Here is a 20,707-nt window from a genome sequence, read left to right on the forward strand (position 1 = left end):
CTATGCCCACTTTCTGGAGCGATTTTATCAGAAATGGGTGTTGAATTTTGTCAAAAGCTCTTTCTGCATGTATTGAGATGACCATATGGTTTTTATTCTTCAATTTGTTAATATGGTGTATCACATTGATTGATTTGCATATATTGAAGAATCTTTGCATCCCTGAGATAAACCCCACTTGATCATGGTGTCTGATTCTTTTACTGTGCTGTTGGATTCTGTTTGCTAGTATTTTGTTGAGGATTTTTGCATCTATATTCATCAGTGATATTGGTCTGTAATTTTCTTTTTTTGTAGTATCTTTGTGTGGTTTTGGTATCAGGGTGATGGTGGCCTCATAGAATGAGTTTGGGAGTGTTCCTTCCTCTGCAATATTTTGGAAGAGTTTGAGAAGGATGGGTGTTAGTTCTTCTCTAAATGTTTGATAGAATTCATGTGTGAAGCCATCTGGTCCTGGACTTTTGTTTGTTGGAAGATTTTTAATCACAGTCTCAATTTCATTACTTGTGATTGTTCTGTTCATATTTTCTATTTTTTCCTGGTTCAGACTTGGAGGGTTCTGCCTTTGTAAGAATTTGTCCATTTCTTCCAGGTTGTCCATTTTATTGGCATAGAGTTGCTTGTAGTAGTCTCTTAGGTTGTTTTGTATTTCTTCAGTGTCTGTTGTAACTTCTCCTTTTTCATTTCTAATTTTATTGATTTGAGTCCTCTCCCTCTTTTTTCTTGATGAGTCTGGCTAATGGTGTATCAATTTTGTTTATCTTCTCAAAGAAGCAGCTTTTAGTTTTATTGATCTGTGCTATTGTTTTCTTTGTTTCTATTTAATTTATTTCTGCTCTGGTCTTTATGATTTCTTTCCTCCTGCTAACTTTGGTTTTTGTTTGTTCTTCTTTCTCTAGTTCCATTATGTGTAAGTTAGATTGTTTATTTGAGATTTTTCTTGTTTCTTGAGGTAGGCTTGTATAGCTATAAACTTCCCTCTTAGAACTGCTTTTGCTGCATCCTATAGGTTTTGGATTGTCGTGTTTTCATTTTCATTTGTCTCTAGGTATGTTTTGATTTCCTCTTTGATTTCTTTGGTGATCTCTTGGTTATTTAGTAACGTATTGTTTAGCCTCCATATGTTTGTGTTTTTTACGTTTTTTCCCCTGTGATTCATTTCTAATCATATAACGTTGTGGTCAGAAAAGATGCTAGATATGATTTCAATTTTCTTAAATTTATTGAGGCTTGATTTGTGACCCAAGATGTGACCTATCCTGGATAATGTTCCGTGCACACTTGAGAAGAAAGTGTAATCTGCTGTTTTTGGATGGAATGTCCTATAAATATAAATTAAATCTATCTGGTCTATCGTATCATTTAAAGCTTCTGTTTCCTTGTTTATTTTCATTTTGGATGATCTGTCCATTGGTGGAAGTGAGTTCCCCACTACTATTGTGTTACTGTCGATTTCCTGTTTTATAGCTGTTAGCAGTTGCCTTATGTATTGAAGTGCTCCTATGTTGGGTGCATATATATTTATAATTGTTATATCTTCTTCTTGGAACGATCCCTTGATCATTATGTAGTGTCCTTCCTTGTCTCTTGTAACATTCTTTATTTTAAAGTCTATTTTATGTGATACGAGTATTGCTACTCCAGCTTTCTTTTGATTTCCATTTGCATGGAATATCTTTTTCCATCCCCTCACTTTCAGTCTGCATGTGTCCCTAGGTCTGAAGTAGGTCTCCTGTAGATAGCATATAATTAGTGATTTAAAAAAAAATTTCTATAGCTCTTAAAATTGTTGTGGTAGAGAAAAGTGAGGCTCTCTGATTCTGTGTAATTCTGTAAGAAGACAGGAAGGTTGTGGAAGCATGAACTCCTTTTGGCCTCCTGATGGCATACAGTAAATGTCTGTTTCAGGGCTTCTGGACCTGGAATTATATCCATGCTGCATTTGCAACATTAAATCGTGTCCTCAGATGCTTAGCTTTCATATTGGGGGAAGCATACTTACCTGCACCCAGCTGATTACAGATTATAACATAGTTCCTGGGCGAGTGTTATAACAAAAAGTGTAAATAAGTCAGTTCTGAATCTCTCTACTTAACAGTGGGAATGCTCTTATTGACATTGACAATAGGAATGCTTTTATTGGTGTTTGTACACATTAGACCTTTGTTTGAAATAACTAGCCAGATAGAGTAACGCTTGTGTTTGGCTGGGTATAGGAGGGATGGAGACTGACAGTTGGTGGTGGTAATTATACATCAGCTTAGAGAGAGGAGATGCACACCTTCGGTCAGTCTGCTCATTTCCAAGGTCAGACTTGTTGCTTCTCCCATTCACTCTTCTAACATAAGCAGAGTCACCACCATCTGAATGGACAGTGCGTAGGAGTATCAGTCTCCTCCGAGAAATAGTGTCAGGCCACCAGAATTGTACCTCAGTATGCTGTGTTGTGTAGCATTTTATAAAAGAACTGATAAGGGCTAGTTAACAAATTTTTCTTGTGACCATTTTGATTTGTTCTTTTCTCATATGATAACAGGTGTGATCATATTAGCTATAATAGAACAGAAATAAGATTCCGAACGTGAGAAAATATTGGAAGAATAATGTGTGCATGTTTTCTTTTGATCTAATTTGGAGCTTGAAAAGATGCTTTTTGAATCTAGCAATGATGTGTGTCTGTGCGTGTGCATTTTAAAATACACTTTTAAAGAGAGACTTTGAAAATGGAAAATGGCAGTAGACCACGCATTCAAAAACTTGGGCCACAGCCAGCCCATAGAAACTTGGGAATGATACCTGTTCTTCTTGATTCCCGTTTCCTTCCTATACTGTCTAAAATCTTTGTCCTTGGATATCAGAATACCAGATGGGTAAATCCCCCCACCCCCCAAATTAGAACTTTAAGGGAGATTGGAAAGAAATATTAGAATACTTGCATGTAGAAATCTACCACACTGTTTTGTGCATGATTTTGTGCTGTCTCTTCAGCTGTCTGTGGCAGGTATGATAAATTGGCTCAATAAACACCAATTGCAGACGCTGTCCTTCTCTTTCTTTACTCTAGCAGTGAGAAAACAGAACTACTCAATTTCCCAGACTCTTTTGCAGCCAGGCTTGTGCATGATATATAATTCTGGCTAAAGAGATGTGAGTGGAAATCTCTGGAGAGGCCTTCTCTTCCCTTATTTACCTTCTTCAGAACATGGGCATGATAACTGGAGGTGTGACAGCTATCTTGAGACCATGGGGACAGTGCTAAGGGTGGCTGAGAAAGGAATACAGAAAAGGGCCTAGTTATTTCATGATGTCCTTAGCACCTGTATCAGCCGTGGTTTCTAATGTCTGGATTTCTTATTACACGAGAAAAACAACTCCCTTACTCACTTATGCTACTGTTTGTAGCTTAAACTATTACTGTACTGTTCCTGCAATTGAACACAATCCTCAGCAATATCCACTTCCTTTTTATGTAGCAAAGCAGACTGAAGTGTTTGCCATTTGGTAGGAAACACATAATAAATGTAGTAGTGCACCTTTTCCATGTTGTCTCTATCCCGTCCTGTTTTAAATAAGAGCAAAAGTTGGAATGCAGTTTAAGATGCATAGGTCACTCTAACATTATTTCAGTAAGTTTTGTGTGTCATGTAGACTGAGTGCTCTAAGTATAATGATTAATGGGACAAGATACCTGCTTTGGGGGAACTTACGGGCTAGCTGGAGAGAGAACAGGTGAACAAGCATTGCTGGTACAGTGTGGCAAGTGCTTTGATACAAGTCTGTGGTGCTGTGAGAGTACAGAGAAAGGGCACGAATCAGTTCAATTTTACTGTATAGGAAACCACCCCCAACTTAGTGGCTTCAAACAGTCACCGTTTATTTACCTCATGATTCTGCAGGTGTGTCACCAATTTGGGCTGCTGTCAGCTGGGCAGTTCTTCTGGGCTTGGCTGGGCTCACTCTTGCTGAGTTGGCTGAGGTTTGGCTGATCTAGGATGGCCTCAGCCGGGAAGACTTGTAGTCTCTCCTTCTCCAGCAGGCTAGCTTGGGCTTATTGATGTGGCACCTGGGTAGGGTTCCAAGAGAGACTCCTGGGTTTAGAACTGGCACTTCATCGCGTCTGTCACAGTCTGTTGGCCAGAGCAGGTCACAAGCACAGCCTGGATTGAAGGGGTGGGGAAATAGACTTCACCCTTTCATGATGAGGGAAGCTATAAAGTGTCACCAAAGGACATGAATATAGAAAAGAGTAAAGAATTGTGACCAGAGACTTCCCTGGTGGCACGATGGTTAAGAATCCGCCTGCCTGGGCTTCCCTGGTGGCGCAGTGGTTGAGAGTCCGCCTGCCAATGCAGGGGACCCGGGTTTGTGCCCCGGTCCGGGAAGATCCCACATGCCGCGGAGCGGCTGGGCCCGTGAGCCATGGCTGCTGAGCCTGTGCATCCGGAGCCTGTGTTCCGCAACGGGAGAGGCCACAACAGTGAGAGGCCCGCATACCGCAAAAAAAAAAAAAAGAATACATACAAAAATGACCCATAAAAAAATGTTGCTCTGAGATGGGAAAAGTTGCACATCAAGAAGTGCAGGATTGAAATAGTGTTTGGACTTTTCTTTAAATCAGCATTGCACATGGACCATTTAAGGTGATTTTATTCCCTCAAGATGATCCATGATAAAAAGGTTCCATTAGGAAATCAGTTTGGGAGTCCTCATGAACGGTATTTCTCATATTGGAGGTTTACAGTGCATAGTAAAAAGGCCCTGGGAAGTCCTGACATTAAAGTACTTTGCTATTTAATTTAGTTAATTGGATTTCATTGGGATAAGGTCAAAAGTTATTGGTTTGATTTTTATATGGGCTAGTTAGTGTCACCATATGTGTGTATGTATGCACACACACACACACACACACACACACACACACACTTTTTTTTTTATTTTTTACATAGCCAGTAACATTCCCAACACTGCCCAGCTATTGTCTTTACAGTTCCCATTTATCTTAAGGAACAGAAAAACAGAACAGATGAGCAATGTAATAAAAATTCAGTAATGTTTGATTTAATGGAAGAAAAGATTTTTGTTTTTAAAAGATTTAAATTTTTGTTAAAATGGGTTTTTTTTAAATGGTTTTGAAAAATTTACCAAACACCGTGTACTTTTTTTTTTACTGTTTAAATAATGTTCAAATAAATTTTAATAATGGGTAGCATTCCTATAATGCTCACCATATGTTATCCCAGGTACTATTCAAAGAGCTTTTAAAAAAAATTATTTAATTAATTAATTTATTTTTGGCTGCGTTGGGTCTTCGTTGCTGTGCACGGGCTTTCTCTCTAGTTGTGGCGAGCAGGGGCTACTCTTCCTTGCGGTGTGCAGGCTTCTCATTGCGGTGGCTTCTCTTGTTGCAGAGCATGGGCTCTAGGCATGTGGGCTTCAGTAGCTGTGGCACGTAGCTTCGTAGTTTTGGCTCTCAGGCTCTAGAGCACAGGCTCAGTAGTTTTGGCGCACGGGCTTAGTTGCTCCGTGGCATGTGAGATCTTCCTGGACCAGGGCTCAAACCCGTGCGCCCTGCATTGGCAGGTGGATTCTTAACCACTGCGCCACCAGGGAAGCCTCAAAGAGCTTTTTATGAGTTATTGTATTTGATTCCCCAAAGAGTCCTGTTGGTCCTTATTGTGTTGTTTTTTTAATTGCTCTGAGTAAAGTTTTAATGCATATCAGGTCATCATAATAAAAACATGTTTTTTTTAAATTGAAGTATTGTTAATTTACAATGTTGTGTTAGTTTCAGGTGTACCACAAGGTGATTTGGTATACATATATATATTTATGTTCTTTTTCAGATTCTTTTCTATTAGGTTATTCCAAAATATTGAGTAGAGTTCCCTGTGCTATATAGTAGGTTTTTGTTGATTACCTCTTTTATATATAGTAGTGTGTGTATGTTAATCCCAAACTCCTAATTTATCTCTCCCCCCCCCCCCGCCCCCACTATCCCCTTTGGTAACCATAAGTTTGTTTTCTGTGAGTCTATTTCTGCTTTGGAAATAAGTTCATTTGTATCGTTTTTTCAGATTCCATATGTGAGTGATATGTGATATTTGTCTTTCTCTGTCTGACTTACTTTACTTAATATGATAATCTCTAGGTCCATCCATGTTGCTGCAACTGGCATTATTTCACTCCTTTTTATGGCTGAGTAATATTCCATTGTAGATGTGTACCACATCTTCTTTATGCATTCATCTGTTGATGGACATTTAGGTTGATTCCATGTCTTGGCTGTTGTACATAGTGCTGCTATGAACATAGGCGTGAATGTGTCTTTTGGAGTTAGCATTTTCTCCAGATATATGCCCATGAATGGAATGCAAGGTCATATGGTAACTGTATTTTTAGTTTTTTAAGGAACCTCCGTACTCTTCTCCATAGTGGCTGTACAAATTTACATTCCCGCCAACAGTGTAGGAGGGTTCCTTTTTCTTCACACTCTCTCCAGCATTTATTATTTGTAGACTTTTTTGGGGGGATTTATATATTTATTTTTTGCTAGGTTTTGCTCTTTTTTTAAAGGGTTTTGAGGAGGAATGTCAAGGCCGCTTACAGAAGCTCATTCTCTCACTGCCTGAACTGTTTCTTTCTTTTTCTTTTATATTGGAGTAGAATTGATTGACAATAATGTGTTAGTTTCAGGTGTACAGTGAAGTGATTCAGTTATGCATATACTTGTATCTATTCTTTTTCAAATTCTTTGTCCATTTAGGTTGTTGCAGAGTATTCGAAGAGCTTTATACGAATTATCATATTTAATCCCCCAAAGAGTCTTGTTGGTCTTTAGTGTTACCCTGCCCTTTTCGCAGATGGTAGACAGCTCTTGTGTTCCATTCTACAAGGGTGGAGCTGTGACTTGTCAGTCTGGCTCCAAAGTGCATGCTCTTTACCACCTCGCTGTTCTGCTAAGAATCACTCACCTAAGTGCAGAGTGTCGTGGACAGCATATTCATGTGTTTTAAATGAAACGTTTTAAAAGTTATCAGTGGAGCATTCATTCACCCTAACTCAGTTTGTTGCCTGTGTATTTAGTAACTGGTTCCTTGTCCCTTAGGTGGAAGATATTTTGATACAGAAAATGAAAATGCCTGTTGTTTCCAGTGATGCATTGTCCTCTAATATAGGTGACAGAAACATCTCCCAGATCTAGAATGAGGTTATTTTGCAGATAGTTCACCTCCTACAACTCCTTTCACTTATCTTTGACAAAAAAATAGATAAGCCTTTAATCAAATTTTTGATAGTGCTAAAATACTGAAAGATACTGTCATTCTACTTTGAATTTATAAGATCTACCTTCTCAAAGAGAATCTTGGTGGAAAACATGTTTTATGCTTGTATCAAATAAGAATTCATGTTTTAAAGGAAGCAACTAATGAATTAGACTTTTAATATTTGATTTAAATCACATTTACCTGCCACAAGTTCATATTACTGCTGGACAAAACATGTCAAGTATTTTTCTTGCCATTGATGGAGCAGGAAACTATGCAGAATGAATATGAATAAAGAATTTTTGAATTTTAGGTTGTAAAGGACCTCACTGGCATAGAAATAATGTGGCCGTGTCCAAAGCAGTGATCATTCATTGAAAGGCCCCCCTGTCAGATCACGGGCACCTTCCTCTACCTCTTCTTTTTGAGTCTCTTTATTTAAGGTCATCTCACCAGGTTGTTTCTCTCATATCACTTGTCTACAATGCAACAGTGTTTGGAGGGTGTGTGTGTATGTGTCCGTATATATATCTCCATCTTCTTTGAAAATAGCAGTGTGGATGTTACTTATTAGAAACACTGACCACACAGGTCTTAAAGTTTGACTATTATAGAAAATGATCAGACAAAAATACAATTAATGTAAGTATGTACTACTACAAACTGTAGGGTTGGTTAACCAAATAACCACAAATTTAGTTATAAGGATGACATTAAAGTAGCAATAATTTACAATTAGTAAACAAAAATAGCAGCATGTACAACCTATGGCCATCTCAAGACAACACAGATAACGAAAGCAATGCTTCTGAAAATTACGGTATGTCTGCTGCCTGTGAGTACCAGTTCAGAGGAAGAACATTGCAGCAGTGGAAGGCAAGAGTCAGAGCTCTTGGGCAGTTTTGGGTCCATCAGTGACTTGTGGACAGTACCAGTAGACTCCCTAATTTGGAGCATCTTTGTAAAAATTATAGCTATATTCAGTTGTGGAAAATAGTTTTGCCATAATTCTTCAAAAACACTGATTTTTCACTTTGAATGGTATGCTAAACAGTAATTTTTATTATCCTTTCATTGTTCTAGAAACCCAGTAGTGTCCAAACTTAGTGTGTGTTCAGAGTCATTGAGATGCTTCTGAGCTTGCAGCTTCTGGGCCTCATCCTCAGAGGTTCAGGGTGTGGCCCAGGAGTCTGCAGTTTCACAAGCTCTGCAGATGGTTCTGAAGTGGATGGTCCCCATTCCTTTTACCAAGGGCTCACAAAATAGAAGGGCAGGAGTTGGGGCAACTTCCTGAAAACCTGGATCTGGAGCTCAGGCAGCCCCTGAAGGGGCATCTGAAACCACTCACCCCTTCCCCCTTTTTCCCAATCCTTGCAATAGCCCGTCTGCCTCTTCCTCCCGACAGTGGACAGTTAGGTCTTTACGGTGATAAAGCTTGACCTGTGTAGCTGGAGGGAGGTTCCCACAGTGCAAACCTAGGCTCTCTCAGTTATTGACAGTGAATAGGGGAGGCGCGCGTGCTTTGCCTGACTCAGGTCTGCCCTTCTATAGCTCCACGTTTACCTCCTTTTCCATATTTCTTAATCAGGCTGTAGGGAATTTACACTTTTCTAAGAATAGCTACCCACTCTTTGAAGATTTTTGTGTTTGAAGGCTTTTCCTCTGAGGCTACTGTTTTCATTATTGAGCAAGAGAGTCAATGAAGATTGTCATTATATCAGTAAGGTCTAAATATGCAATAATGTCATTTAAAAATTAATGGGGCTTCCCTGGTGGCTCAGTGGTTGAGAGTCCGCCTGCCGATGCAGGGGACACGGGTTCGTGCCCCGGTCCGGGAGGATCCCACATGCCTCAGAGTGGCTGGGCCCGTGAGCCATGGCTACTGAGCCTGCGTGTCGGGAGCCAGTGCTCCACAACGGGAGAGGCCACAACAGTGAGAGAGGCCCACGTACCGCAAAAAAAAAAAAAAAAAACAATAAAAAATAAATAAAATAAATAAAAATTAATGCATCGTTAGAACACCACAGAAATCCTTGCTGCAAACAATGGATGCAAAAAAACTGAGGGCAAAAGTTTAAGGTGAAACAGTGTATTTGCATAATCTCAAAGAATCTCCTGTAAAATATTGATTACAACAGGAAAAATAGTAACTTTGCTATGGAGAAACCCTTAGGCACCACTTTAATCAAGTGGTCAAGATCAACAGCACCAGTAAAACGATCTATTGATGTAATGTAATGTAGCCCGGGATGCAATGTGTGGAGAAGGGCACGTCACTTCTGTGGTATCCTTCCCTATAACCACAATAGTGTTAGTCTAATTATGAGAAAACATCTAACAGGCCCAAATTGCACATCATTCTACGAAATATCTGACCAGTGTTCTTCGGGAGTGTTGAGGTCATAAAAGAGAAGGCAAGACTGAGGTGCTGTCACAGACGAGAGGAGACAAGAAAGCCATGAGAACTGAATGCCACACAGGGCCCGGGACTAGATCCTGGACTAGAAAAAGAAGGAAATTTGGAAAAATACAAATAAAGTCTGTAATTTAGTTGCTGCTAGTCTCTAGTATTGTGACATTGTTAGTTTATTAGTTTTGATAATTGTACTATGATCATCTAAGGTGTTGGCATGAAGGGAAGCTGAGTGAAGTATATACAGGATCCTTCTTCTATTTTTGCCCCCTTTCTGTAAGTCTAAAATGATTACATAAGACAAAGTTGAGGAAAAGGTACTTTTGTTTAGTAATGTGTAAACACTCTGCAATAGCTTAGCATTTAAGAATCTATCTCCACTCAGCTAACCTCCTCTTTAGCATGTATTCCCCACACGTACTTTTATGTTCTAGTTCTACTAAAGCATTTGTTGTTGTTAGCACCTTTGGGGAGTGAGGGGGAGTAACACAATTTTTGTATGTATCACAAAGTATTTACGACCAGTGTAACAACTGGATAGGTACCACACCTTATTTTTGAAAATGTGACAGTGCAGTGAAGTCCCCCTGTTCCCTTCCTTTATGGCACTCTGCCCCTCTCATCCTCTTTTACCACCCACACATAACTGCCACCACTTAGAGATAATCCATAGAATTTGCTCTTTACTGATCCTGTTTCATTATTTGCCCTTTTTCATCCAAAGTAACATAAATTGCATTGTACTGTATCATATCTACAACTTTCTTTTTTTGCCCCACATGTATGTCTGATTCATTCTTTTTCATCACTATATATAGATAGGTATCCATTTTATGAATACCCAATATATATTTATCCTTTCTTCTGCTGGCAGACGTATTGGGAATGTTTTTGGTTTGGGGTTTTGTTTTGTTTTTTGCATAGTTGTTCATTTTTTAAAGTATTTTCTCAGGTCAAAAGAGATCTCTACTTTTTCTGAACTCCATTAACATTGTGTACCACTTTTAGCTTAATATTTGTGACCTTTTATTTATTTATTTATTTTTTAACTTTTTTTTTTTTAAACCCCACATTTGTTTATTTATTTATTCTTGGGCTGTGTTGGGTCTTCGTTTCTGTGCGAGGGCTTTCTCTAGTTGTGGCGAGCGGGGGCCACTCTTCATCACAGTGCGCAGGCCTCTTACTATCGTGGCCTCTCTTGTTGCGGAGCACAGGCTCCAGACGCGCAGGCTCAGTAGTTGTGGCTCACGGGCCTAGTTGCTCCGTGGCATGTGGGATCTTCCCAGACCAGGGCTCAAACCCGTGTCCCCTGCATTAGCAGGCAGATTCTCAACCACTGCGCCACCAGAGAAGCGCTGTGACCTTTTATTATAATTATTTTTCTTTTCTCCTGTAGCAGATGGAAAGCTTTTTGAGGATCTAGTTCTCCAAGATGGACTTATTGGGGTAATAAGGATTTAATTTTGTTGAATGAATAAGTAAATACTTAATGAATTAAACACTGTCTACATATAGATGTTGGGCATATTTGTGTTTATTTTCTTAGTTATATGGTGTTGCCTCTTGGGGACTTTTCTTTGTTACATTTATGCAGTGTCAGAAACTGGTCACTGAGCTAGAAATATGGAGCATAAATAAGCCTAAAACTTTAAGAAATTATATTCTAGGTTCTATATTCTAGGCATCACAGGCACAGGGTTTTTTTTGGTGTGTTTAACATTGAAGGAGAAAGTTTGACAAAGTTAGCAATTTAATCTACATTTGGCATTACAGAGCAGAAGGGAGCTCTCTATATTATGGCAGAAGTCTTGCTTTTGTGTATCATTCTATATTGATAATTTTGAATTTGTACCCAGAATGGAATTGCCCAAATTAGTTCTTTTCTTCCAAAATTCTTTTATTTGGATGTTAATCTTACCCTGCAAAAACACTGAGCAGGTTTCTTAGCTCTCTTGCCTATCTTATTTGATTTCTACAACAGTTTTGGCAGAGATAAGCAGGGCTAGTATCACCCATATTTTACAGATTAGGAACACTGGAACTGAAGCTGGGGGAGGTTTGTTTGCTCAGGGTCACTGAACAGAACCAGAGACCAGATCTTTCAGTCTGGTCCCAGACGTTACAGTTTCAGTGTTTAAAATGAGCAAAAATATTTTGTTTTGCTGGCATTTTAATAGATGATTCAGTAACATAATGCCTGTTTGACAGTTCATCATAGTAATGTGTGGAGTTTCTCATCATTGTTAGTGGTCCATTATAACTGCCTTTTTGCTGCCCTCTTTGTTAGAAGCGTTCGAAGAAAAGCTGAAACCAAACATTGCAAAAGAGCGTGTCATGACTGGTGTGTATTTTAAAGGAAAGAAAAACCTCATAAGTGGAACTGATACGAAGGAGTGACACAACCTAAAGTTAAAATATCGGAGGAGACAAATGGCTTTTTGATAGCTCGAGACCTACCAATGAATTAAAACTTCTCGGCATATGGACTGGTGCAGTTCATCACTCACGTTGCAATCTAAAAAATGCAGAAGCAGTACACGTAAATATTGTCTTCATGTCAGAAATACACCTTTGTGTTTGAAAATGATAAAAAATTACAATCGATCCTTACAACTGTTCTGTTCATCTTTATTGATCAGGTGCAAGAAAGATAAATCGCAGCCCAAATAAGATTATAGTAAATGTTAGCATCGTAGGGGACTCTAGGTTGATAGAAAGCCATTCATCATCTCAAATGGTGACCTGTCCATTGCTCCAGCCATCCTGAGTCTGCTGTCTAATCACATACCTATTGATTTTATCTACATCCAACAAACCTGGATGTGACTGTCATTGGGCAACCCAGATTGTTAAATGCAAAGGGGTCACTGGTGTGAAGAGGATTTCATTTTCATTTTCTTACCAACCAACAATGATTTATTAAAAAATAAACTACCCTAAGTCATGCATGTGAAACCTGAGTGATTAGGGAATGAAGGGGCACAGTAGACTGCATTTTGGGGTCTACTGCATTTTGTTCCTTTGCACTGTGATGCATTTTGCAGGGTATTTCATGGAGTCTGAAGACTCATAGGGTCATTTAGGCCACCCTCTGCAGTAAGACAGGTTTCACAGTAGCTAGCCAGAATGGATCATTTTTAATTTTGCTGCCCCAGGAAAGGCATTACTTTGCTCTTACAACTTGATTTATGTTGCTTATGTGTTCATTCATGTAATATTGAAACATTTTTTAATAAAAATTACGTAAATCTGCACCCCTGTTCTTACTGATTAATTTGTTATAAATGTTGATGCTCTGTGGTCATATGGAGATGATAGAACAAACTCTACTCCATAAAGAATCCATCTTGAGGATAAATGTACTGTGTAAAAAGAAATGATCCTTTCATATCCTAGGTGGAACACTGGAATAATAGGCAAGTATAGTGTGTGAATATCATATTCAATCAAAGTGTCTTTTGATCTTGCAGTGGTGGATTCCAAATAAGGGAGATCAAAATAATCTTTCAAAAATGTGTTAGGAATTTTCTCAGAAGGATCAAATAATGATGAATTACAAATGTGAACATTTACTCTTTAATTACAGCCTGGATACCGACAACTATACTGTTATTAAATGGGTAGCTTTACATGTATTTTTGTAAGTATTCATGCTACCATGCAAGAAATCTTTCTCCTACTGCTTGAGTGGCCGACACAAGATTTTATGTATTTTTTTGAAATCATAGGTCTTGCACACATTTTGTCCTCTTGGATACTGAAAACTCTGCTATCGATCTTTATCCGCAGAGCTCAGAGTTCTACAAAGTCACCACTGAGCAATACCAGAAAGCTGCTGAGGAGGTGGAAGCAAAGTTCAAGTAAGTTTTTAATAGTATTATCATTATTTACCCTCTTGACAAGATGAAAATACACCTTTATTGCTCTTTGATATGTTAGCCCTCTGGAATACTTGGAAATGTGTTTGGATCCATGTTGCTCTAGTGGAATTCAAATGCAAGGAATGGGCATTTGGTGACTGTGTTGCAACTCAATTTTATGAACTCAGGGGAAATTGAAAGCAATGGTGATAGAATTTTCATTTGGAATATTATATAAGATAGGATACCATTGATTATAAAGGTGATGTTAAATTTCTATCTCTATTAATAGAAACACAGAAATCGTTCACTTGTGTATCATAAAATGGTGGGCATGTCCAACGGGTATCTGCCTTTCTCCCATTTAAGCTTTTTTCATTTCTTCACATGTACCTTGACAGCATTTAAATCACAGACTTTACCTTGCCCTTGATTATGAGGGTGATGTTAAATTGCTACCTGTGTTAATCCTTGGAATGTTTAAATGAATGTTCTGTAATTGATGGATCAAAGTGTCTGCGACCCATAGCCCTGTACTTTCCCTTTGCTTCCAGTGCTCACATTAGGTCAGAAAACATCATTCAGAATTTTCCTGAGTGTATAAATAGTTCTGTTGTGTAACCTCTGTTAGTCGCACTTGTGCAAATTAGTGAAGCACAGAAAGGTGCTGTGACAGGTTTAGTTGAAAGAGTGCATTGGGCTCTGACCTCCTTCCTTGGCATGTTTATAAACATTTGATAAAATGATTAAACCCTAAGGCAGAATGTTGTTACTTTCTGCTATAGTGCAGTTTGTGTGGTAATGGATATTGGTGTTATTTTAATGTTGATTTAAAAAAAGACTTTTTAAAAAGATGGTTTGAGGTATCTTTAAATAGACAAAAACCTTTAGTCTTCCTTAGTGAATTATCTCTTTAGGGGCAGTTGGGAAAGGCCTTCTAAAAATGAGCCATAAATCTCACTCTTAAAGGTTAATATGCTATCTTTAGAATTTAGATATGGTATTGGATAGACTTGATTTTAAAAGGCACTCTACATATGTATTCTCAAAGTTAGGTTTTTATCCTTCCCATTAATGTTAAAGCAATGTTTTTTAAACCTTTGGTCTCTGTACCTTGAGAACCTTTGACTTGGCATCCTGGGTCTTTCTTCCTTGTAAGATGATAACTATACAAATAACTAAAATTTAAGTTAAAGGAGATCAATTCTAACTAGAATGATCTATGAAGTCATTATAAAGAAGATGGTATTTTAGTTGAGGCTTGAAGAGGAGTATTGAATAATGAGGAAGGAAAGGTATTCAAAACGAAAACATCTTCAGTAGTTGGGTGACAAACTAGTTAAGAGCAGTGGTTTGATTCACAGAGACTGGTGCGAGATACAGCTGGAAAGGTTGGTAGGGTCATTCATTAGCTGCTGGGCTAAGAAGTTGGTCTTCATTTAGCCAGAAGGCATTGGAAGGTGTTTAACCAGGTGAGTACCCCAATTTCTGTTGCCCTTTAGGAATTAGTCTGATAGTTGATGTGAGGTTTGATTGGAGGTGTGCGGGGGGGGGGGGAAGCCAGAGATACCAGATGAGATATCTCTATAAGTGAAAGAGAAAAGGAGGGGATGGATGCAAAAGTCACTGAGAGATTAGACATGAATTAGTGATGAATTGGTGTACTGGTTTGCTAGGGCTGCCACAGACTGACTGGCTTAAACAACAGAAGTTTGTTTTCTCACAATTCTGGAGGCTGGAAGTTCAGGATCAAGGTGGAAGCAGGGTTGGTTTCTCCGGGGGCCTTTCTCCTTTGCTTGCAGATGGCTGTCTTTACATGGCCTTCCTCTCTGCATCTGTGTCCTAATCTCCTTCTCATATAAATCACATTGGATTAGGGCCCATCCTGATGACTTCATTTTAACTTACTTACCTCTTTAAAAATCCTCTGTCCAAATTTGTTTTCTGAAGTACCAGGCATTAGGACTTCAACATAAGAATTTTGGGGGAGACACAGTTCAGCCCATAACACTTGGATAGAAGGGATAAAGGAGAAACAGAAATATAAGCTTAGTTTATTGGAAAATTGGTGGAAGCTGAATTTCATAGAGAGAGAAGTCTGATTTTAGATGAAAAGAATTGGCTTCTCTTCTGAAGCCATGCCCAGCTGCCATGTCATTCAGCCTGGGCTAGCCTACTGCAGAATGGCAGGCTGCACGTAGCACAAACGTAAAAGTCATCATGACTTACCTTCTCCAAGACAGCATGGACCTGTAGTTGGGACTTAGTTTTAAGCAGAGCCTCAGCAGCATCATTCTCTTTTATCTTTAGACGGTATTATTCTTTATTAGGTCCTTCTCCAATCTGGTGTAGTAAACAGTTTGGCCTTTCCCAAAGTGAGCTCTGGCCCTTGTACCTAGCTCCTGGGACAAACCTCTAAACCCTTGGAATTTCCCAAGTGAAAGAAATGTCTTATTATTTATGATGGGCCCCTTATGACGTGTGGTATCAGCCTGGTGCCAAAGACTGAATTCAGCCACAGGGGCAGTCAGGCAGGCAAGAATGTGTGATGAGGCTCCAGTGAAGCTCAGGACACTAAAGTCTGGGTGAGCGTCTCTAGTTGCTGCTACTCTGCATTTGTTACACAGCGATACCAGGAGGGAAACGCATCCTGAGGACAGTGGGAACATCGCATCTGGAAACCCCTCAGACTTTGGTTTCTTTTCCTTTTGGCTGATTCTCGGTATCATTTCCCATAATAAGCCATCACTCTGAGTTTAATAGCTTTAGTGAGTTCCGTGAGTCCTTTTATTGAATTATCAAAGCTTAGGGTGGTTTGGGAACCCCTTGAACTTGCAGATGATACTAGAAGTGAGGACAGTCTTGGGGACTCTGCCCTCAGACTTTGCAGTTTGGCTAACTCCAGTGCAAACAAAAACCCAGGAATTTCAAAGCTAGGTTTTTCAGAAAGTGACTTTCATTATATCATTTTTTTCAGCTACTACCTGCTAGCCTGAGCTTCCTAGAATATCGTATTTTGATTTGCATTGAGTTCATTAGTGTCACACCAAGGAAGTGATAGTGCTTTGGATATAAGAGATGTTTACCATCTTTGAAGACACAGAGATTCCTCAACGGAATTTTGTTTCTCCTTAGAAACTTGAGCACCTCATGTAATCGTGACATCTTCAGTCTTTTGCAAGGCAGAGTACTGTATTCTTTCCATTGCCTGACAGAGCTGAACTCAGCAGTTCCTCTTGGACAGCAAACTCTGAAGGACTTTGAGGAGGATTTAGTTAATTTTATGTGATGGAAGGATTCATTTGGATACATCTTGGTTACAGGAGATGGAAGCTTTTTAAATTGCAATTTCAAGGGCACTATTATGCACCTGATAGGGTGGTCACATAAAATCACTGTAAAGAGAAAGAATAAAGAATGCTCCGAGCATTTGAGGCCACGTGTGATGAACAACAGTTACATTGGGGCATCCTGCAGGATAGCTAATGGAATTATTTTAGGAAGGCTTAAATATTAACTCACACTTCAGTCCCTCACTTTATAGTTTGGTGGTAAACCAGTAAAACGCTTTAGATTTATTGGAATTTTTCCCCCTATTTTATCAACACATCATTCATTCATAGTACTTCTATGCAACATGCCCTCCCCTGCATTCTGAATATACAGCCATGAAGGAGATAGGTGGGGTCTTATCAGCGTGGAGCTTAGAGTTCGTCAGAGGAGGGCAAGAATAAGACAGATTTAATAAACCAAAGCTTTTTAAAAATCCACAGTTGGTTCTACTGTGATGAGATAGTTGTATCCCTAATAAATATCAAATTATTAAAACTTACTATTTCTTTTTTCAATGGAAATTAAGTAATTTGGGATAAAGAATGTGTGCTGTTTATTTTCCTGCAAGAACTTTTTCCCCAAAATAGCTTTAAAATTTTGGCTATAAAACCCAAATCACTGGGTAAACCCAGTGATACATGTATTTTTTACATCTAGCTTTTATTCAAGAGATATACCTTTTCTTTTCCCAGCTCAACTGAAACAGTCATTATAAGCACTTCATATCACCTTTATCACCCTTTGTTATTAGCTGTTAAATAGAGCAAGTTATGGTGTTAGTTCTGAGTTAGTTACATGGCGGTAGTACCATGTTATAACTCAGCTACTGAAAATTATGTTCAGTATTAATCCTTATATTCTAACTTGTAGGTAATTAAGCGAAATGTTATATTAAATGTTACATTGATAGTGCTTAGCACAGGTCTAGCACAAAGTAAATGCTCAATAAATACTAGATTTTTTTAATTATGTATTATTATTATGATATTATTATTTTATTATCATGTCCAACTCATGTTATGAAACTATGCACCATAGGGGAGATTTCTGTATCTGGTTCCAAACGAAATCTAGATGATGTTAAAACTTCCCCAAAGAACATTAGGGAGAGTTCTTACCCTTGGGGAGCTCACAGTCCAGCCAGGAAACAGCATATAAAGCTCTCATGACAGGACGGCCCCAAAAGGGATGTGTGTCAGAGCTGTCAGGATGTACAGACAGAATAAGGGGTGTATGGACAGAGTGCCACAGGGGCTCTGTTTGTTAGTCAGCATTAGAATCCAATTGCCTCAGTGGATTGGGGTCAATATACCACACCCACATAAAGGAAATGTTACCATAGTGTTATGTACACACAAATTGTTTTCAAAATATAAAAACAAACATCAAGCAAATGTAAAGCAAAAGGCAGTGTAAACCTTGTGAAGACAATGTAATATCAAACAAAAGCATTTCAAAGACGATTGATCTTTCACTCCCATGTTTTCCTTTAGATAATTCAGTGGCCAGTTCTACCTTCCCTAAAAATATATATGGGAAGTGACATAGATCTCTCAAAAATATTTTGGACTGATTTTATTAGAGGTATAACTTTTCAACTTGGCTTCAGTATCTTTGAAAGATGAAGCACTCATAAAGGAGTATGGTTCTGTGCAATTGGATGTGAATACTGGTAACGCTCCTTTGTGTGCCAGATGTTAGGAGGGGTTTTCACTTTTTTTTTTTTTTTTTTTTGCGGTACGTGGGCCTCTCACTGTTGTGGCCTCTCCCTCTGCGGAGCACAGGCTCCGGACGCGCAGGCTCAGTGGCCATGGCTCACGGGCCCAGCCGCTCCGCGGCATGTGGGATCTTCCCGGACCGGGGCACGAACCCGTGTCCCCTGCGTCAGCAGACAGACTCTCAACCACTGCGCCACCAGGGAAGCCCCTCACTTTTATCCTTGAACGAAGTTGTTGAAACCTGACTTATAAATTTAGGCTCACGGAAGAAGCCTGGGTTATCCTTGCAATGTATTAAAAGATTAGTTACCCTGTGGAAGGAGTTTAGGTGATTGTAGAGTATCTGTGGAATGCTATGCAAAACTCTTACAGATAAAATGCCTTTTTTAAATATCACTATATAGTCAAAGGTTTGCTTCAGTGTAAAATTCTTTCTCTTTAAAATGTTCTTGGTTTTATTAGGGTTTCACTTTGACTGGCAGTGCTGTTTAGTTTCTCTTTAGGGTGTGTGATTTTAATAGCTACACTAAGAATGAGTTAGTGAAGCTCAGGATGACACGCCAGTGGTATCAGCAGGTGTTTCTCATGTTCTCTGTAATTACACATGTGGATTATGGACAGTTTTAAGCAACAGTGTTTAAAGATCCTGCTTAATTGGCTGTAAAATAATTAAATAAGGTTTTGACTGGCAAATTTATAATTCTGTTAGATGCATAAGCCAGTGAGCTTGAATGTCAATGTGACTTCAATTTAGAAATATTAGATTAATAGAACTAATTGTCCTGCAGGTACAAAGTTTACTCTGATTAATAGTCTTAAAACTCTTATAGAAGTTTAGCCAAGTAAATTTATGTTACTTACCATTCTGCTTAAACTTTTAATTAAAACTTATTTCCAAAGTTTGCAGTGTTTCAGCATTGCTGTGCTTCTTTCCAGGTTTTCCAAAGCTGAGCTCCTATAATTTTTCAGTGACTCCAGCTGCCTCATTGAGTAACTTGCCCTATCAAAAGGATTAAAATTATATACTTTCAGATATTTATTTGTATCTGCAGCTGACAGTTTCCCTGCACATTGTCTCTAACACTTATCGATGTCTGCTTATAACCTACTTTAGTGCTGCGTGAATGGCTCTGATATACCAAATGTACATGACAAATGTTTTATCTCTGATTCTCGTTGATCAGTTTCTAAATGATCAAATGGTTTATCTCAGTAAGACAGTAATTCACATTGATCAAATTCTCAGTGACCAAGTTGACTTGGTTTCTGCTGAACACAAATTGTATTAAAACAACATTACTTGAACATGCTGGCTTTTCTAATGCAGGAGTTATGTTACCAGCAGTTACAGTATAACTCGAGTTATTGTATTATAAAGATGTCTTCTCCCTAATGAAAAGTTTACATAAGAAGAAAATAATGCGATATTACAGGAAGAACAGGGCTTCGAGCAAGGATTGGGGCTTTTACTAACTAATTAAATCTGCATTTGTATTGGGCCTTTTTCCCCCTTTTTTTAATTTGAAGGGCTGTGAGCAGGAAATATAGCAGCTGCAGTGGTGACATTTTATTCCCTACGGTCCTTAGAGCCAAGCAACATCTTGATTATTCAGTAAGAGACTTAGCAATTGAAGAGGCTAAATTCTAGAAAAAGTAAATATACCTGTGCTCCTTCTGCATACACTTGGTTATAATTGCCTAGTTAGCAGTATAGGGTTGTTTGTTGTTTTTTTTCTTAAACATCAACTCACCTATGTCAACTTCCACGGTATTTCATGTACCCACTAGAGTTTGTCCAATAGCAAATACCCATTTGGCTGAAACAAAGTCTCAGTTATTTAGAACACCCAGTTCCTCAGGCAGGTTATTTATTCCACCTTTGACTTGTCTCTTCCATCTGTAAAATGTAAATTTTAACTGCCATTCTCTTTAGGGCATTCAAGCTCAGAAGGTTTAAGAGTTGAAAAAGAAAAAAAAAAGTTGTCATTGATCTTCATCTAAAAAATGGACCTAAGTAGTTTTATTTACTTGTAAGGCACCAGCTGACCTTTTAGTTATGTTGTGTGTGGTACGGCAGCCCCTTTTGTACTTCATCAGGGGATATGTGGAGAGCAGCCT

At 38.7% G+C, this 20,707-nt stretch overlaps 1 protein-coding gene across 5 annotated transcripts in view; it reads left to right on the plus strand.

Annotated features, from left to right (window-relative positions):
- Positions 1-20,707, plus strand: part of CHCHD3 (coiled-coil-helix-coiled-coil-helix domain containing 3) — a 306,323-nt gene that overhangs the window by 214,711 nt on the left and 70,905 nt on the right. For all 5 annotated transcript variants that reach the window (XM_049714985.1, XM_049714987.1, XM_033432428.2 and 2 more), the window contains one exon: positions 13,468-13,538. In XM_049714985.1, the coding sequence (XP_049570942.1) occupies positions 13,468-13,538 (71 nt within the window). The remainder of the gene's footprint in view (positions 1-13,467; positions 13,539-20,707) is intronic.

The sequence above is a fragment of the Orcinus orca genome, chromosome 9 (assembly GCF_937001465.1).
Source record: "Orcinus orca chromosome 9, mOrcOrc1.1, whole genome shotgun sequence".
Taxonomy (NCBI): Eukaryota; Metazoa; Chordata; class Mammalia; order Artiodactyla; family Delphinidae; genus Orcinus; species Orcinus orca.